Source organism: Carassius auratus, chromosome 4 (assembly GCF_003368295.1).
Source record: "Carassius auratus strain Wakin chromosome 4, ASM336829v1, whole genome shotgun sequence".
NCBI classification, from domain to species: domain Eukaryota; kingdom Metazoa; phylum Chordata; class Actinopteri; order Cypriniformes; family Cyprinidae; genus Carassius; species Carassius auratus.
Window position 1 is genome coordinate 27,451,802 of NC_039246.1, and position 18,434 is coordinate 27,470,235.

Consider the following 18,434-nt stretch of genomic DNA (forward strand, 5'->3'; position numbering starts at 1 on the left):
AAGGCTCAAAATGCACAAGAAATTATGTTCATCAGTTCTTTTTTCTTGTTTTTCATTATAAATTTGTAAACTTTATTGAATCAAGGTCTATTTACTTGAGACGCAAAATTATATTTTTATTTCGAATTTGGAAGACAATATCATCAGACCTTAATAGAATTCAAACAAATTAACATTTAGCTCAGAGGCATACCTAGTAAACCCAGAGAAACATTTCAAGTGGTCTCTTGGTGTAATGTTTGCATTGTGCTCTATTGAAGTATACTTTTCTTGATAGATTACTGTCATTTTGTAATTTTATTGAAAAAAAAACATGTATACTGAAAATACACTTTTTACACAGAACAAAAACTTGAATCACATCTTTAAATAAACTCTCATAAATCCAGCTTTGCAAAAAAAAAAGTCGTTATGTTACAGCAAATTAAATAATAATAGATCGTGACTATTTTCCTGGCTCGAGCTGATTTAGATGGAAGTGAGCGCACGTGACTAAATATGGCGGAAGGTCGCGCATGCGCGTTTCCAAGAATGAAGCAGGTGAGCGTCGTCAAGGTGAGTGTCAAACGTTATAGCCGTGGGAATCATAATAGTTTGTACCGCTTTAGAGTAGTAATTAAAAATTTCGTAGGAGTGTTTCAGACAGCCATTGTTTGTTTGAGTAGTCGGACGACACTTGATTTGGGCGGGAGTGTCCATTTTTAATTAAAAACATACGTTATTTTTAATTCAGAACTTTATTAAATATTATGGTAAAACCATATGAAATGCGCTTTAGGTTTAGGAAACAAAATACCTGCAAGCAGTTAATGGGAAAAATGAATCTTTTCGAAGCTTTGAATCAACTGAACAATTTTGCAGAACGAGTCACTGTTTCGAATCACTCGAAACGCCACGCGCTGGTGACGCCTGCTGGTCAAAATTGTGTAAATCATGCAACAAAAAACAGCTTTTACAAACCCATTGCATATGTTTTATTGAAAGTATAATATATTCAATGCAATTATAAGTGTCAGTATAATATCTGTTTGTTTATTAATTTGCAGTGCACAGAGTGCTTCAAAAGTACCCACCGATGCCTTCAAGACTTCAGGTTAAACTGCGAGAAATTGTTAATTTATGCTACATGATGGTACGAAACTTTGAATCTGTTGTTTTGAATCATTGATTCGCTATCGAACAAATCAGTTATTTTGAGGGTAGTGAAGAATGGGTTAATTTTTCATTTCTGGGTGAACTATCCCTTTAATGACAAACACGTGTGTCTCATAAAATACATGAAACAAGTGCCACAATTTAATTAATGACACACACGCTTCATATTTAATGATTTGATTCAAATGGATGGATTTCACGTTCAAGAAAACATGTTTTATTTCTTTGCAAAAAGGTGTCATTATCACTGACCTATATATATATATATATATATATATATATATATATATATATATATATATATATATGTGTGTGTGTGTATGTGTGTGTGTGTGTGTGTGTGTGTGTGTTCTCGTTGTATTGACAGCTTTTGTCCAGCAGGTGTCGCTGTTACAGTCTGTTTTTTTGTTTTTTCTTTAAATGTGTTTTTGTAATGTGTACTATAAAGTGGTGTTGGTAAGAAACATGAAGTACATCTATACAGCAGTGGCTTTAACAACAATTTATTTGATTTTATTGCATTAAAAGTGACAGCCAAAGTTATGAAATCAGGTGTATTGACAAAATAAGTAAATCATCATAGAGGCAACTCATTTACAAGAATAGATGTCATCAGGTATGTTCAGAAACTGTTGACAAACTCATTTTAAAAGACTTCTTGGGGACATTTGGAACAGTGTAAATGATCTTATTAATATGGAAATGTATTGTTATGTTTTAACGCGCTTCTAACCTAGTTCAGGACCGAAATTGATAACGCTGACTATTTTTATGCTCTTACACTCTCATACGTACATACACCTCAACAAAAGCATCATAATTTGAACATCTTGATTAATACGTACTAAAATGACTTCAAACTTGAATGTGCACAAATTAGCGTAAATTTGAAAAAACATTTGGTTCCATCCAAAAACAGCAATTCATTCAAAACTTAAACGTCACTGGGTAGAAACCGACCTTTAAAAAAAATCACACAAGAAAACATTTAAAGAAGAAATCAAGTGATATTCCTGAGTGTGTTGCTCGTTCCTGATGGGCGGAGCTTAAAGCACTAGAGGGGCGTCGACCTCATTATGATGCTGATGGAACTTTGGCCCAATCAGCTTCTCGCTGAACCGCCCAGGCTCCGCCTCCTTCCACCACTCGGCTACAGGATTGACGTACCACATGACCGCACCGGACGGATTGATGGACACAACAAACTCAGTGCTGTCCTTCATCTGAGGCAAGAGCTTCTCCGAAAACACGTCATACACCTGAGAGAGAGAGAGACGTGCATGAATCACCTGCGCTGATCAGAGCTGATGCTGCTGCTGCTGCTGGAGCTCACCTCATACACTCCAGTCTTGTAGCTCAGCTCCTTCAGAGACGTCTTGTAGGGATAAGGCATATCAGATCTCCTGCTGAGGAACACCAGAGCGCTGGATCCTTTAGCCAACGGCCGCCAGAACACCTCGATCCCGTTCTTCTCCTGACACAAAAACACACCAATGACACTTAACTAATCACAGCCTACAATCAGTCAGTTAATAAAATAATAAAAAGATTAACGGGATAAATAAGTACAAAAAATCATGAAAACATTGCTGGAAATATATTTTACTAATAAAAATACTAAATTAATAAAAAATAAATATATAAATAATTAATATTACTCAATAATACAGTATCTAATCCTAAAAGCTACTATTGTGAATGGAAACAAACGTAATTAAATAATACAAACTAAATATTTTATACTGATTTATAAAAATAAATAAATAAAAACACGTGAAAACATGCATGTGAAAAGAAATTAATGCAAATAATATAAAACTATATTAAAATTAAAAGTGATTCAAGTAATGAAAAAAAAAAATAAAGTACAATATTACAGTGAGCAGAAACTAATTTAATACTGTAACATAACAGAAATTTGTATTTTCCAAGTAATATTAATAATAAAATACATTTTTCACAGTATAGATTGAGTCTTTATACATGAAAAAATATATAGGTGAAAATAAAATGAAGATGAGATTAATCGAAACATGCTAAAATGATGACTAATGACTAAAATAATAATTAAAGTAAATAATACAGTAGCTAATTCTAACAATACAGTAATATAATACGTAGGATTAAATGTAATCGTGTAACATAACCCCATGATATTTTCCAAACAATATTTATAATATGACTGTTTCACTATATAAACTGGCGTTTTATCCATGAAAACATAATGCTGCAAAAATAAATTAATAAAAATACTGAAATAAATCAGATTATATCATTTTAAAATAATTAGAATTACTTAATACAGTATATAATCCTAACAGCTGCTAAAGTGATTAAAAACAAATATAATAATGTGAAATAATCAGGGCTGTCAGTTTAATGCATAATCAAAATATTAACAAAATTTGAATAAACTGATGAAAAACTGACTACAATATTATTTAAATCAATAAATAATCCAGTAGCTAATCCTAAAAAGATGGTAATATAGTAACAAATGCAACTCATATAAAAAGTTTTACCACACATATTTTTTTATTTTATTATTTAAGGATAGAGACGATTATATTTGTTGGTTTTAAAAGACTGAAAGCCGTCTCACTTTGATCAGGCGTCTGCCCTGGATGCCCAAGCGGTCCTGATTGATGCCGATGGCGATTTTATTCTGCAGGATTGCGCGAGCGTCGCTGCTGATCGTACGCAGATCGTTAGACATGAAGAGGGGCGCGGCCATGATCGCCCACAGAGCCATCTGAGCACGTGATTGGTCCATGCTGAGGCCGAAGTCTCCAATGATCAGCTGAGGATGAAATCATGAGTAAAACACTAGAGATCATCAAATTTGGGTCATTTACTTTCAGAATTTGTGGAGGTAGCTGCACTGCTACAACAAGGACTAGACATATTTTGTAATGTTGAGCAGCGAGTTCCCAGGAGTGAACCAATCAGCTGTGTCACGTGTTGATAATGATGTCATTAGGTCAAATTGAGTTCGACCTATCGGACTGCGCCATCTAGAGTTTCATGCCAGAACTGTGTTTGAATGCGCTCACCATGTCGGGGTCGTTCCACTGACCCGGTCCGGCTGCTGGCTGCAGGACGTCCTGATTATCAAAGAACCAGTCGACGATGCTCATCACACTGTCCCATGAGTCCTGGATATCATCATAGTTCCTCCACAGGTTACAGATCTGACCCAGCAGCGTGTAGTTCACCTGAGACGCGACAAACACAGCTCGAATGGACAACTAGATAAGTTCGTCAAGACAAGCCTAAAAGTTTACAGCAGCTGTAAATGCTTGAAGTTTGAAAAGTTAGATAGATGATTAGCATGTTGGTAGCATGATTAGCATTAAGTAAATGTTTTACTAGCATGATTAGCATGTTACTAGCATTATTAGCATGAAGTCAGTGTGTTGCTAACATTTTGATAGCATGTTGTTACCATGATCAACATCAATTTACCATGATTAGCATGTTGCTAACATGATTAGCATGCTGACCACATGTTGTTAATCATGTTTCTAGCATGATTAGCATGTACTGTAATTAACTGCTTGTAAGCATGTTGCTAGGATGCTTCTAGCATAATTAATATGTTGTTAACATGATTAGCATTAAGTTAACATTTTGATAGCATGATTACCATGTTACTAACATTATTAGCATGTAGTTAACGTATTGCTAACATTTTGATACCATGGCTAGCATGTTGTTAGCATGCTCAACATCAATTTACCATGATTAGCATGTTGCTAACACGATTCGCATGCAGTCCACATGTTGCTAATCATGTTTCTAGCATGATTAGAATGTACTGTAATTAGCTGCTTGTAAGCATGTTGCTAGGATGCTTCTATCATAATTAACATGTTGCTAGCATGATTAGCATGTTGCTAGCATGTTCCTAGCATGATTAGTATGTTACTAGCACATTGATATCATGATTAGCAAGTGATTAGCATGTTGTTAAATTAGCAGCACAACATCACTTCCACTTCCTGTTTTCTACTCACTTTTGGCGGGAGGCCACCCTGATAGGCCGGCCAGCTGCAGGAGTAGGCGATGGGACGGCCCGTAGCGTTCAGGGCCTTTGACATCATCGGGTAGCCTGGATTTAATTAATCACAGAAGATAATGAATAAAAGTCTTAATCATGATCTGAATGTTATTATTAAGCAATCAATGCTATCAACAGATTGCTTATGATCTACTGCTGAATAAACATGAGGACATGTTTATGTTTGTTCTATAAATGTTTATGTTGTAATAAGTTGTAGATGATTGTAAGAAGTGTGCAGCTAGAAGTACTAAAGCATATACATTTCAAAATAAGAGTCCTGTTGAATTTTTGACTTCTTTATAATGCATTAAAAGCTCTGCATCATGCATCTTTTTTTCTGGGTATAATTGCTATTTTGTTATTAATTCAAAATAGAAAATATAACAAATAGGGAAAAAAACTCAAAATAAATTAAAGAATGAAATAAATCAAAAATAGAAATTATAGATAATAATATAAAATTAAATAAATATAGTATAAAATGAAAATATACAATATAAATAATGTAGAATAAAATATTTATAAGTATTTTAACAGTAAGTACTGTTACTTTAACATTGTTTTTGGAGTCGTTTTTTATTTTTATTATATAGAACACAGGAAAAATTCAAACATAATATAGAATAAAATAAAAATATTAAATACAAGTAATGTAGACTAATATATATATATATATATATATATATATATATATATATATATATATATATATATATATATATATATATATATATATATATATATATATAATAAAACAAATAAAATTACACATTTTATTAAATATACAAATTGTTATATTCCATAAACATTGTTTTTGGACTTGTCATTTATTTGACAGAGAATAGGGGAAATAGTGATATATTAAAACATAAACCAGTTTCAGCACAAATGTATATATTTTATGAAACATGATTTGAGTGATAAAGAGTCTGAGACACATGATTTATTTGATTGTTCTGTATGGATATAGAGTATTATTTATTGTTGTTCAATGTGATTCTAACCCTGTGTCTCTGTGACTGAACTGTGATGATGTTAAAGCGTCTGACCTTGTTCCTGATAGGATGAGTTGGAGTAGCATCCGTCCAGCTTCAGCATGTCCACGCCCCAGTCAGCGAAGGTCTGTGCGTCCGTCTCGATCTTGTCCAGCGTGGTTCCTGGATATCCACCGCAGGTGTGAGTGCCCATGTCTCCGTAGATGCCCAGCTTCAGACCGCGGTCGTGAACGTACTGCGCCAGATGAGCGATGCCTCGCGGAAACCTGCAGGAGAGACATCAGGTGCATAGGATAATAGAATAAGAAATTAAAGTTATTTTATTTTCCAAATTCCATTTTATTTTTCCCAAATAGAATTTTATACTTTTTCCAAATTCCATAAAAAAGTTTCCCCCAATTTTTCCAAATTCCGTTTTTTTCCCCCATATTTCAAATTATTTTTCCCAAATGCCATTTTATTTTTTCAGAAATTCCAATTTATTTTTCCCAAAATCAATTTTATTTCCTAACAAATTTCATTTTATTTTCTTCCCAAATTCCATTTTTATTTCATAAATTTTTCTGGATTCCATTTTTCCCTTTTTAATTTTTCTTTACTCCTTTTTAATGAGTAAATTAAATCATATTAATCAAAAAGCATGTCTAATAAATTAAAACCACGAAACACACAATTTCACATCAATTTGTTAAAAGTTTAACAAAAATTACATGTTAAGGGCCCTATGAAATGTTTTATTCACAGATACTTCTCCATATCACAATTTGATTTTAGTGTAATGATCTACTTTTGATTCATTCATATAAAGTTTAGCAAATTCCGTGACATTCTGAGTTATAAAGAAATGTTATAAGTTTCCTCATCGCAGAAATCATAGGGCCCTAGGTGAAGCTGGAGCACATTCAGACTCGCTGGGGTCAGGGGTCAAGGGTCAGCACCTCTTGGGGTCAGGCTGCAGTCGTCCCTGACTGTCTCTCTGCATTGAGGACCAGCAGTCGTCGATGTTGATGTAGACGTATCCCAGCTCTCTCCAGCCGTCCTCCGACAGTCTGTCTGCCATCTCCATGAACAGATGCTCACTGAGCCACACATAAAGCAGCAGCGTTAACTAGAACTAAACTATTTAACATGAACATGTCATAGGTCAACAATTCAAAAAAAAATTCTTTAATGCCAAAAATCATTAGAAACTATTAGAGAAGATTCAGACCCTCACTGATGCTCCAGAAGGAGAAACCATGCATTAAGAGCCGGGGCGTGAAAACTTTTGAACAGAATGGCGATTGTTTGCATTATTCTTACTTCGCCTTAATATAAATGTTTTTTTTCATTTAGTACTGCCCTTCAGAGGCTACACAATATACTTTCATGTTTCACAGAAGACAAAATAAGTTAAATTTATCCTGATCTTCAAATCCGCCAATCGGCTCTTTTGACCTCGGCTGTAAATCATCTTTAACTGATGAACCTGATGCAGTTGTCGGGGTCGTTCAGACAGTCGGTGTCGCAGCGGAAACGTTCCCAGGCTAACCATCCCATCGGCGGGGTCCTCATCAGCCCGTTATCCAGAGCCCAGGCGGCCGCGGAGAACGCCAGGACAAAAATAACTGCAGAGCGCTGCATTTCTGAAACACAGTGTCATCATCTTCATTAATAATAATATTACATTGAGGGGCTCCAGAGTTTAACTAAAACATAATAATGTCATATTTTAAAAACAAATCATTTTAAAATAACATCAATTAATCGCAACAATTAAAAAAAAGAAATATTGCAATGATTACATTTACTTAAAAGATAAAAATAATAATGATGCATTGCTTTTATGTGAATATGTTATCATTTTAGCAATAAACAAGATGTAGTCTGAATATGAGTATTTAAAAAATGCAATTTAATCTTATATTTCTCATTTCTAATCTAATTAGGACACATTTTGGGAATCTGATCATTAATATTTTGTATGCTTCCTTGAGCTGATTTGAATATTTTTGGGTTTAATATCTGTCATGAAGAACACACCTGACAGTCACCTGACACACTCACACACACACACACACACACACTCTCACTCACACACACACACTCTCACTCACTCACACACACACACACACACACACACACACACACACACACACACACATCCTCACAGATCACAGGACACACACTCAATATCATATTTAATAAAACTCTTTTTATATAAAGAGTAAAAATAACATTAAAAAATTTAATTACACACATATAACATGTGTAGGAGTGACTCTGACTTCCTGTAAGACTCACTTCCTGATAGAATCCAACACGGATCTCTGTTTGCAGCGTGTAAGTGATTAAATGATAACTGAATAAATCTCCGTGTTTTATAGAGTTGTATGAAACTTAGCAGAAACTTGAATGAATGAGTGTGTGTGATTTATATCGAGCGTCACTCACCGGATGTTGGATCTTCCCTCGGTTTCTGTATCAGATGTGAGCGGCTCGGTTCTGAACACAGCTCTGTGTGAGTGAGTGTGTGTGTGTGTGAGTGAGAGAAAGAGAGAGACAATGGATAGGTGTGTGTATGTGTGTGTTGTTAACATAGACGGTCATGTGACCGCGTTCGTGTCACGTGACGCAGCATCAGCTGACCGCGGCCGTTTATTGACAGGGAACTTCCGCATACATTCCTTTTTTAAATGTTCAAAAATAGTACACAAAAAGTAATACAACCATCAACATAAATGATAGAAATGGGTGATCAAAGGCCTTCTGTAGCGAAACGATGTGTTTTTGTAAGAAAAATATCCATATTCAAGAATATGCAACAAGAGCTCAGGCCAAAACATGCATAAAAACAGCTTTTCCAAACCTATTACAAATGTTTTCTTGAAAGTATACTACATTATTATTATTATTAATAATAATAATAATAATAATAATAATAATAAAACATTTCATATGAAGTGGCGGCATAATGTTTTTTTTTTTTTTTTTAATTTATTAATATTTATTTATTAATATTTATTTGCAATGCTGGTTTTGTGTGTTTTATGGAGAGCTTGTCCCCTAATTTTGAAACATTTATGACAGGCTAATGAAGCCTGAAATCATGTGACTTTGGCAGTTTGGTACGTGCTCCGAACCACTGTTTCAAAAACAAATGTTTCACAAGAATTTTGAAGCTTCATGAAGCAAAAGTGCACTGCAAAAAATGTTTATTGTTTATATTTTTGCCATGTTTTCTAGTAGAACTATATAAATTCTTGAATCAAGGAGCATTTATTTGGTAACTAAAGTGGCTTAAGATATAAATTATTGTTTTCTGAAAAAAGTTGTTAGCTTTTGCTTAAAACCAGCAAATATATCTGCCAATGGGGCAAGAAAAATAATCTTGTTTAGCCTTTGATTGATATCAGTCATTGGCATATTTTTGCTCGTTTTAAGCAAAAACTAACAAAAGTTTGATCTTTTTTTTTTTCAGAAAACAAGAATTAATGTCTTTAGCCACTTTACTTACCAAATAAATGCACCTTGATTTAAGAATTTTTATAGTTCTCCTAGAAAACAAGACAAAAATACTAAGAATTTTTTTTGCAGTGTGAATGTTCATCATCATGGGCTGTAAATTACCTTTTATATGGACTTAAAGCAACAGACAGTCTAAATGAACTTGTATAACTTAACATGAAAAGAATTTACAGTCTGCCATAAACGCGGAAAAAAACTTGCAAATGAAGCAAGACTACACATTACACACAGTATAATCTTTTTTTTATTACAAGATGAGCTTGAACAGTTCTCCACCCATGTTTTTTTCCAAAGGTCTCTGTAGATTGAAGCCGATCTGGAGAAATCCTAGCGTTTGCTCAGTACAGTATTATACAGAAACTTGCCTTCAGATAAAACACAGACATCAGCACACTGAAACAGATCAAGTAGAGGTGGTTTCTGGAGACGCTGCTTGTTCTCAATGGACAGACGTGCATAAAAGTGTGTTGAGCAGGCATTAAATGCTTTACACACATTCATGCATGTCTGTCCATCGAGAACAAGCCCATATAAAGATTTACTACAAAAATCGTCTGTACAAAAACTGCGCTTCCCTTTTTTTTCTTGTTATAAATCTCTGTTGAATGAGTTGCCTGTGACAGATGGAATGGATGCTAGTAAAAAGGTTTCTAGAAAAGCTGAAGTTTATCTAAACGACAGAACTTTGGCTTGAGTCGTTGATCAGGACGGAGCGTGGCTTACAACCGACGGACATCAGTTCATGGAGTTTACACTGCAAAAAAAGTGATTTTCAAAAAAAGAATTTTGTCTCGTTTTCTAGTGTAAATATCTAAAGATTTTTTAATCACGATGCATTTACTTGACAAGTAAAATAAGTTAGTTAATATATTAACTCTTGATTACTAAAAAAATTATCATAAATTAGTTAAAACAAGCAAAAATATCTGCCAGTGGGTAAGAAAAATCTAACATCTAGCTACAGGGGTGCCTCAGGGCTCGGTTCTTGGACCACTTCTCTTCTCTGTCTACATGGCATCATTAGGTTCTGTTATTCAGGATCCTGCAGATTTGCTTTATTCAACATCAAGAAGATCAAGCCCTTTCTTTGGGAACATGCTTCACAACTCCTTGTTCAAGCTCTTGTTCTGTGGCTGGACTATTGCAATGCTCTCTTGGCAGGTCTTCCAGCCAATTCTATCAAACCTTTACAATTCATTCAGATTATGGCAACATTTTTAATGAGCCGAAGAGAATACACGTCACACCTCTGTTTATCAATTAGAACTGGCTTCCAATAGCTGCTCGCATAAAATTCAAGGCATTGCTGTTTTCCTACAAAACTACCACTGGCTCTGCACCATTTACCTAAATTCATTACTTCAGACTGCAAGTGAACGTAGCTTGATTGTTCATCCCAAAGAAACACAAAATCACTTTCACAGACTTTTAAATTAAATGTTCCCTTCTGGTAGAATGACCTCCCCAACTCAATCCGAGCAGCTGAGTCCTTAGCCATCTTCAAGAATCGGCTTAAAACACATCTCTTCCATCTTTATTTGACATTCTAACTTTAGCACTCTCTATTTTAAATCTATTCATTAAAAAAAATAAACTTGCCCCTTTTAGACTTGCACTCTATTTAATTACTAACTACTTGTTTTCTTAAAAAAAACAAAAAAAACATCGGTACGTATACTGGGTTAAACTAACTGGGACTTGAGTTTAAATAAATTTAGAATTTTTATTTCTTTCCAGAAAATAAGAATTCATATCCTAAGCCATTTTACTTGTAAATTCATCTTGATTAAAGATTTATATATATATATATATATATATATATATATATATATATATATATATATATATATATATATATATATATATATATATATATATATATATATACTAGAAAACAAGGTAAAAATAAACAAGATTTTTTTTTGCAGAGATATTGCTGCCTTCAATTTAAAAATTATGTTGGAATAATTATTGTCGAGAGAAGAATGATTTTTTTCACGGTCTGACTTTCTGTGATTAAAGAAATTATTTTGTAAGCTTGTACTGATCATAATTAATTTCTTTGATCACATCATTTTGTTTTCTTGTAATGGAAACGACACCGATTTCCAGATTTAGCCAACCTGATCTCATGGCAATTTGTACCTCGCTCGTACGAATTCATACGATTTCTGAAAAAAAATCACACGTGTTTTACGAGGTGGCAAATTCGTAGGAATTTGTATGAAGGACCACGCCTAACTTCGCTCCTAAACTTAACCGTTACAGAAATCATACAAAATAATAAGAGTGAGTTCATATGAATTTGCTGTGAGATTTAGCTAGTGTTTGTATGACAAAAATAAGGTTGGCTATTTCTCAGTTAACAAAAACATGTTCTAAGAACGTTTTGCTAACGTTCACGTTAAGTTATAAAAACGTTATTTCTGAATGTTCTCTGAATGTTCAAAATGTCCAGTTTTAAAAATGTTTTAAAAATGTTTCTTCTTGGTTGTATGAACGTTAAGGGAACATTTCATAATTTTTATACTTTGTGTGTGTTACTTTTGAATGTTCAGGAGTAACATTATGAACTGAAACGTCTGAAATGTCAAGTTAAAATGTGCACTGATTAATGTCAGTTCCAAAACAGTGGACCAATCAGAAGACTCCGGAGGCGGGGCAAGCATTGCAAGTTCTCGTTTAGAGTAGCATATTGGCATGGCAACAGTTTTATTTGATGGCAACATGGCAGAGGCGTTCTATGCTGTGATTAAAAAAAAAAAAAATCCTGAGTTATTTTTATTTCTGAATTCTGTTTTTTTCCATTTGAATATTTATGGAATCCTTTTTAATGGTTAAATTAAATTGTATTAGCCAGAAGGCATACTTAATTAAAATAATGAAACGGCAATAATTAAAATCAATTTTAACAAAAAAGAAAATGTTTAGGGTCCTAAGAATTTTATTTTTATTTTTTTATGTTCTGTTTTATTATTAACAAATTCTGTTCAAGCATGTCTAATTAATTGAATGTATAAAACCGAATTAATTAACATTTATTTTTACAATACCTGCAAGAAGTATTTTTTTCATAAATTCTGTGTTTTTATGGTTATCAAATGAATGCATAAAACATTAATTTAATCTATCTTTTAATCATTTGAAAGTTAAACAAACTCTTTTTTGGGCGGGGGATAACACACAGGTTCAAAATGAAATTATGGAATAAATAATGTGATGATTATTATTTAAAAAATGGATTAAAAATTATTTTAAAAAGTTTTAATCATTTTATAAATAGTAATAGTAGTAGTACATATGTGCATTATTCTGCACAACAGTAATATTCCTTTATTTCTGTCACAATGTCTTCAAGTTAAACCAAACTTTTATTTTGAAGGGTTGCTAACATGCCAATACTAAAAATTCCAATTGTAAACCGAGACATAACTTCTTATAAATAAATGGAATTTGTTTTATATTGCACTGAGAAGATGGGATGGGATGAATAGCTCAATCATCAAAAAAAGTATTTTTCCTCCCAATTACAAATGCATTTTTAAATCAGAGTTGTCAATGTTGTGATTGATGTGGAGCGGGCTGGTTAGGTTCATGACTCTTTATTGAAGAATATGGAGAAACTGAACAATGCTCTTGAAGGCAGCAATAAAGGCGGCATATGAGGAAAACGGATGGGTTTGAAACATTGACCTATTTTCACAGGGAAAACAGAGAAAAGCAACGTGAATGAGAGCAGAAGTGATGGAGTACTCTGTGAGGGATGTAGTTCAGTATCGCTCACGAATCCGGATTTCCACAGGAAACATCTTTGTGTCCGTCACTTGGACGAGTCACAGGAGAGGCGTCACGCCATGGTCTCTTTCCCCGGGAGCCTCCTGTCGTTAAAGGTATGCATGTTAATCACCTCCTCTGTTTTGACGATGGCGGGCGGCTGGGGTTTCTGTTTCCGCCGTCGCTGGCATTTCAGAGACACCCTGAGCTCCTCCAGCATCACGCTGCAGAACGAGCGCTGCGCACAGAAGAGAAACCAGACACCTGTTGATTTCTTTCCTTTTCTAATTCATTCATTCATATACGTCTGCTTGAAAACCAGGCTCTGTCAGTGGCATAAATGTCCAGATGTCCAGACAAAATTCTAATGAAGCTAAAAGGAACATATTCTACTTTAAAAATGTTAGGTTAGGTTAGTCATTTTAGTTTTGTTTTAGAATGCTATATACATTCTTTTATTTTCAATGAGCAATGAGTTACATTTTGGACCGTTTCTGGAATAACCAGTGTTATTTTAGTATACTTTAAATATTATATTATTTATTAATATTTTGAATTTGTTTTTATTTTATTTTATTTTAAATGTAGTTAAAGCTTTAGTCATCTTATTTTGTGTTTTGTTGTTTCTAAATATATCTATATAGTTTCTATTAATATTTATTTAATGTTTTTGTTTTATTCATATTTTGTATTAGGTTTTTTTCCATTTTCCGTTTTTAATTTAAATATTAGTTAAATGTTTAGTAATTGTATTATATTTGTATATATATTTTAACTATTTTTATATATTTTAATGTATATTTTGAATTAGTTTTTATTATATAATTTTATAAAACATTTTCAGTTTTTTTGAAGTTATTGTGATTTTGTCATTTTTGTAGATTCTAAATGTGTCTGTATAGTTTTATTCATATTGTTTATTATTATTTTTACTTTTTAATTTGAATCTTGGTTAAAACTTTAGTCATGTTATTATGTATTTGTTTTTTCATTTTTTAAATGTCTATATCATTTGTTATAGCTTATCTTGCAGTACCACAGCATGTGATGTCACGGGGTTGGTTCATTCCATTGGCCAAATGTGTGTGTATCTGTGTGTGTGTGTGTGTGTGTGTGTGTGTGTGTTGGAGAGAGAGAGTGTGTGTGTGTGCACAAAGAAACAATCTGTCACAGAGCGTGAGTACTGCATTGACATCTCTTTTCTTGCTGACTTGCTTTTAAATGGCTTAAAATACTTTAATGATTATTCAGCTGCTGTCACTTTAAGACCTAATGTACTTTAGTATTTGTGCGATAAAAAAAGTCAAAGGGCGACTTATACAGCAGATTTATTAGGCTCCTGTCACTTTAAGACCTAATGAACTATAGTTTTTGTCCCATAAAGATGTGAAAGAGTGACTGTTACAGCAGGTTTATTGGGCTGCTGTCACTTTAAGACCTAGCCTCCTTTAGTATTTGTCCTATAAAGAAGTGAAAGAGCGATCTCTGGTGTTTGCGTCTGGTACCTTCTCGATCTGCGCGTTCTGTTTGGACTTGTACAGCACCTCGCCGACGGCCACGAACACGGACAGCACCAGGCCGGCGGCGAGGACGATGAAGATTCCGCCGATGTTCTGTACGCCGAGGGCACTGGCCTCCTTACTCTCCTCCTCCGGACAGCCGTTCCCTCTCCACCACTTCTCCTTCATCATGTGCAGCTTGCCCTCCTCCTGCAGCTGCAGGATGGCGATGGTGATCTTGTCCCGATACGGAGAGCCTGAGGGAGAACCATGGGCTGCGTCACAAATCCCTCATTAAATCCACTTGAACCTCCCTACAGAGGGTTTACACCAATCACATTCAGCTCACACTATTTCACATCCTAGTTTCAGTGTAAACCAGGCCCCATTTTGTTAAATAAGAAAAATGGTATTTGAGCTTTAAAATCCTGTAAATGGTTTTCTAGTTGATGAACAATATTCATTACTGTTGTTTTATTTTGATATTTTCAGTGAATAACAACTTTGATTGAGATACTGTAATGGTTTTTATTAATACTTATTATTATTATTATTCCTGTTAATATTTTTTTTTTTTTTTTTTTTTTACTTTATAATATTTCTTATAAGTTTTTTGTCTATATAGGTTTTATTCATTCTTATTTAATGTTTTTTTATATTAATATTTTGAATTAGTTGTATTTCAGTTTTATATTTTTCTTTTTAATTTTAATCCTAGTAAGTTTTTTTTATTATAATTTTTTTTTTTTTTATATTTTGAATGTTTTATTTTTATAGTTTCCTTCTTCATTTTAACTTAATTTTTGAAAGTTTTTCATTAATTGTGCTTTTGTCATTTTTAGTGGTTTTAATGCCTATTAATGTTTTTATTTCATGCTTTTTAGATTGTAATTATTATTATTTTGTGGTTGTAATTTTCACTATAATAACTCTATAAATGACCCAATATTAATTTTTTTAAAGAATTTGTCGTTCACTTTCATTTTCAGCTCCTTTTTGTAACCACTAAATAAATAAATCCAAGCAAATAAATAACTACGTAAATAAATAAAGGACGAGTCTAGAGGATTTTCTATGCTAATCAACACAAACGCTGCTTCAGTCCTGAACATCCTTGAATATCTCCAGTCCTCATTCAAACATCATTACATGAGCTGTATTGATGTTATTCCAGGAATATGTATTTAGTTCTCCAGCGGATCGGTTGAGCCCCGCAGAATGAGTCACTCGTCCCAGAACGATCAAATGAATGCTTGCTATTCTAAAAGACGTGTGTGTGTGTGTGTGTGTGTGTGTGTGTGTGTGTGTGTGTGTGTGTGTGTGTGTGTGGATAACAGGATTGCACAGAGGGGAAGCAGAAACAGAGGATTTGTGCAGATAAATATGGATAAATATTTCCCTTTTTATTCCCTCCTCCTCCACAGAACGGCACTTGTCCCATCTGGCTCAAGATATGAGACTTGTTTAATTTAATTCATTTAATCATTTAATTTACATCAATTACACGTCAACATATTTACTTTTATTTATTTATATATAAATATTATATAACACGTTCCATATTTTAAGTAGAAAATATTAATGACTAATGGTGAATTTGTTCGAACGGACCTTGTTTCTTTGTTTCATCACTGCTTTGGCAATAATGTGAAATCTTAACCCTATTTGAACTCTTTCCAGCAGTGACTGTATGATTGAGGACAACTGAGAGACTCAAACACAACTATTACAGAAGATTCAGACCCTCACTGATGCTCCAGAAGAGAAACCATGCATTAAGAGCTGGGGCGTGAAAACTTTTGAACAAAATGGAGATGTTCGCATTATTCTTACTTCACCTAAATATATATATTTTAAAATGTAGTAGTGCCCTTCAGAGGCAACAGAAGATAGTTAGATGTTTCCCAGAAGACAGAATAAGTAAAATTTATCCTGATCTTCAAATTCCAAAAGTTTTCACGCCCCAGCTCTTAATGCATGGTTTCTCCTTCTGGAGCATCAGTGAGGGTCTGAATCTTCTGTAATAGTTGTGTTTGAGTCTCTCAGTTGTCATCAGAGTGAACAGATGCATCTCAGAATCACACAGTCACTGCTGGAAAGAGTTCAAAAACACAGAAATGCTGGAAAACCCAATCATTATTGGGAGCGGAAGGATTCTTCTGAAGAACAGCAGACAGTTGAACTGTTCAGAACGAACAAGAGACTCGTGAACAACTATCACTGAACACAAAACCACACAGACGTGGATCATTCAGCTGATAACACACTGTTCAGAGTCAAGGGCGTGAAAACTTTTGAACGACTTCATTTTTATAACGTCAACACTTATTTTCTCTCGTGAAATAAGCAATAGCATGCATTTTGTATGATCCCTCCTAGCATTTAGCAGATTCTGAAAGGGGGGTGTAAACTTTTGACCTCAGCTGTGAGTGTGAATGTTTGGCTGCTGATGGTGTAGGTGTGTGTTGTACCCATGGGTGTCCCCACGCCGTACGCCTTGGAGTCGATCAGGCCGCCGATCTGCGTCAGGTTACAGTTTCGCTGCGTGACGAACTCGATGGTGGTGGACTCCATCAGGAAGGCGTAGTCAGACGTCAGCACGCGATGGATGCCCTCCTCCACGCTCTTCACGATCACAGACTGACGCCGGCTGTTCATGAACTCCCACATCTTATCATACGTCGAGATCTTGGTTTTCTGCAGCGGAGACCGAGATGTAGCCGGAATATTAATAATCAGAAATATGTGACCCAATTATTTTAGTTGAGATTTATGCATCATCTGATAGAAGCTGAATAAATGTATTTTCCATTGATGTATGGTTTGTTAGGAGGACAATATTTGGCTGAGTTTCATTTCTGATGGCATTTGAACTGAATCATTCTGAATAATGACTCTATTGTCCTCTGTAGAGCTGTTTAATAATTGATGAATTTTACAATTTTATCACTTTTATTCTTCTGTGTATTGAACTGAATTGAATCAAAACTAATGAATAATCCTCTGTAGAGCTGATTTGAAAAGGAATTTGATTTCTGATTAGTTTTACAACATTAGCACTGTTGTTGAACTGAACTGAATCAATATTGAGCTGAACTGAATCATTCTGAGTAACGACTCTATTGTCTTCTCTAGAGCTGTTTTATAGCTTAAAAGCTAATTTTTTTAATTATTAAGTAATTTACATAATAATATCATTGTTATTTTCCTGTTTATTGAACTGAATTGAATCAATGTTGAGCTGAACTGAATCAAAACTGAACTGAATCATTCTGAGTAACGACTCTATTGTCTTCTATAGAGCTGTTTTATAGCTTAAAAGTTCATTTGTGTAATTATTAATTAATTTACACAATAATATCACTGTTATTTTCCAGTTTGTTGAACTGAATTGAGTCAATGTTGAGCTGAACTGAATCAAAACCGAACTGAATCATTCTG

General features: G+C 34.0%; 2 protein-coding genes across 4 annotated transcripts in view; both read right to left on the bottom strand.

Annotated features, from left to right (window-relative positions):
* Positions 1–1,642: 1,642 nt before the first annotated feature.
* On the bottom strand, positions 1,643–8,804 carry LOC113064738 (alpha-N-acetylgalactosaminidase-like). Of its 2 annotated transcripts, XM_026235637.1 has the most exons (9): positions 8,647–8,804; positions 7,682–7,838; positions 7,152–7,292; positions 6,268–6,479; positions 5,172–5,266; positions 4,209–4,370; positions 3,758–3,955; positions 2,489–2,629; positions 2,202–2,414 (listed from the first exon to the last, which is right to left on the bottom strand). In XM_026235637.1, exons 2-9 carry the CDS (start codon positions 7,834–7,836, stop codon positions 2,202–2,204), a joined length of 1,317 nt encoding a protein of 438 aa, XP_026091422.1. In that variant the 5' UTR covers positions 7,837–7,838; positions 8,647–8,804. The 2 variants fall into 2 exon arrangements, with proteins under 2 accessions (XP_026091432.1, XP_026091422.1); XM_026235647.1 differs by lacking the exon at positions 8,647–8,804 and having other exon boundaries at positions 1,643–2,414; positions 7,682–7,836.
* Positions 8,805–13,567: 4,763 nt separating this feature from the next.
* Positions 13,568–18,434, bottom strand: part of LOC113064726 (glutamate receptor ionotropic, kainate 2-like) — a 37,323-nt gene continuing 32,456 nt past the window's right edge. For both annotated transcript variants that reach the window (XM_026235624.1, XM_026235616.1), the window contains 3 exons: positions 17,465–17,690; positions 15,000–15,250; positions 13,568–13,732 (listed from right to left, as the gene is read on the bottom strand). In XM_026235624.1, the coding sequence (XP_026091409.1) occupies positions 13,568–13,732; positions 15,000–15,250; positions 17,465–17,690 (642 nt within the window). The remainder of the gene's footprint in view (positions 13,733–14,999; positions 15,251–17,464; positions 17,691–18,434) is intronic.

Coding starts and splice junctions, on each gene's coding strand:
- LOC113064738 (XM_026235647.1), bottom strand. CDS start 7,836: ATGCAGCGCTCTGCAGTTATTTTTGTCCTGGCGTTCTCCGCGGCCGCC. Junction 3,956..4,208: donor AGTGGAACGACCCCGACATG/GTGAGCGCATTC, acceptor TTTCATCCTCAG/CTGATCATTGGAGACTTCGG. Junction 2,630..3,757: donor AGGGCAGACGCCTGATCAAA/GTGAGACGGCTT, acceptor TTTTTGTGTCAG/GAGAAGAACGGGATCGAGGT.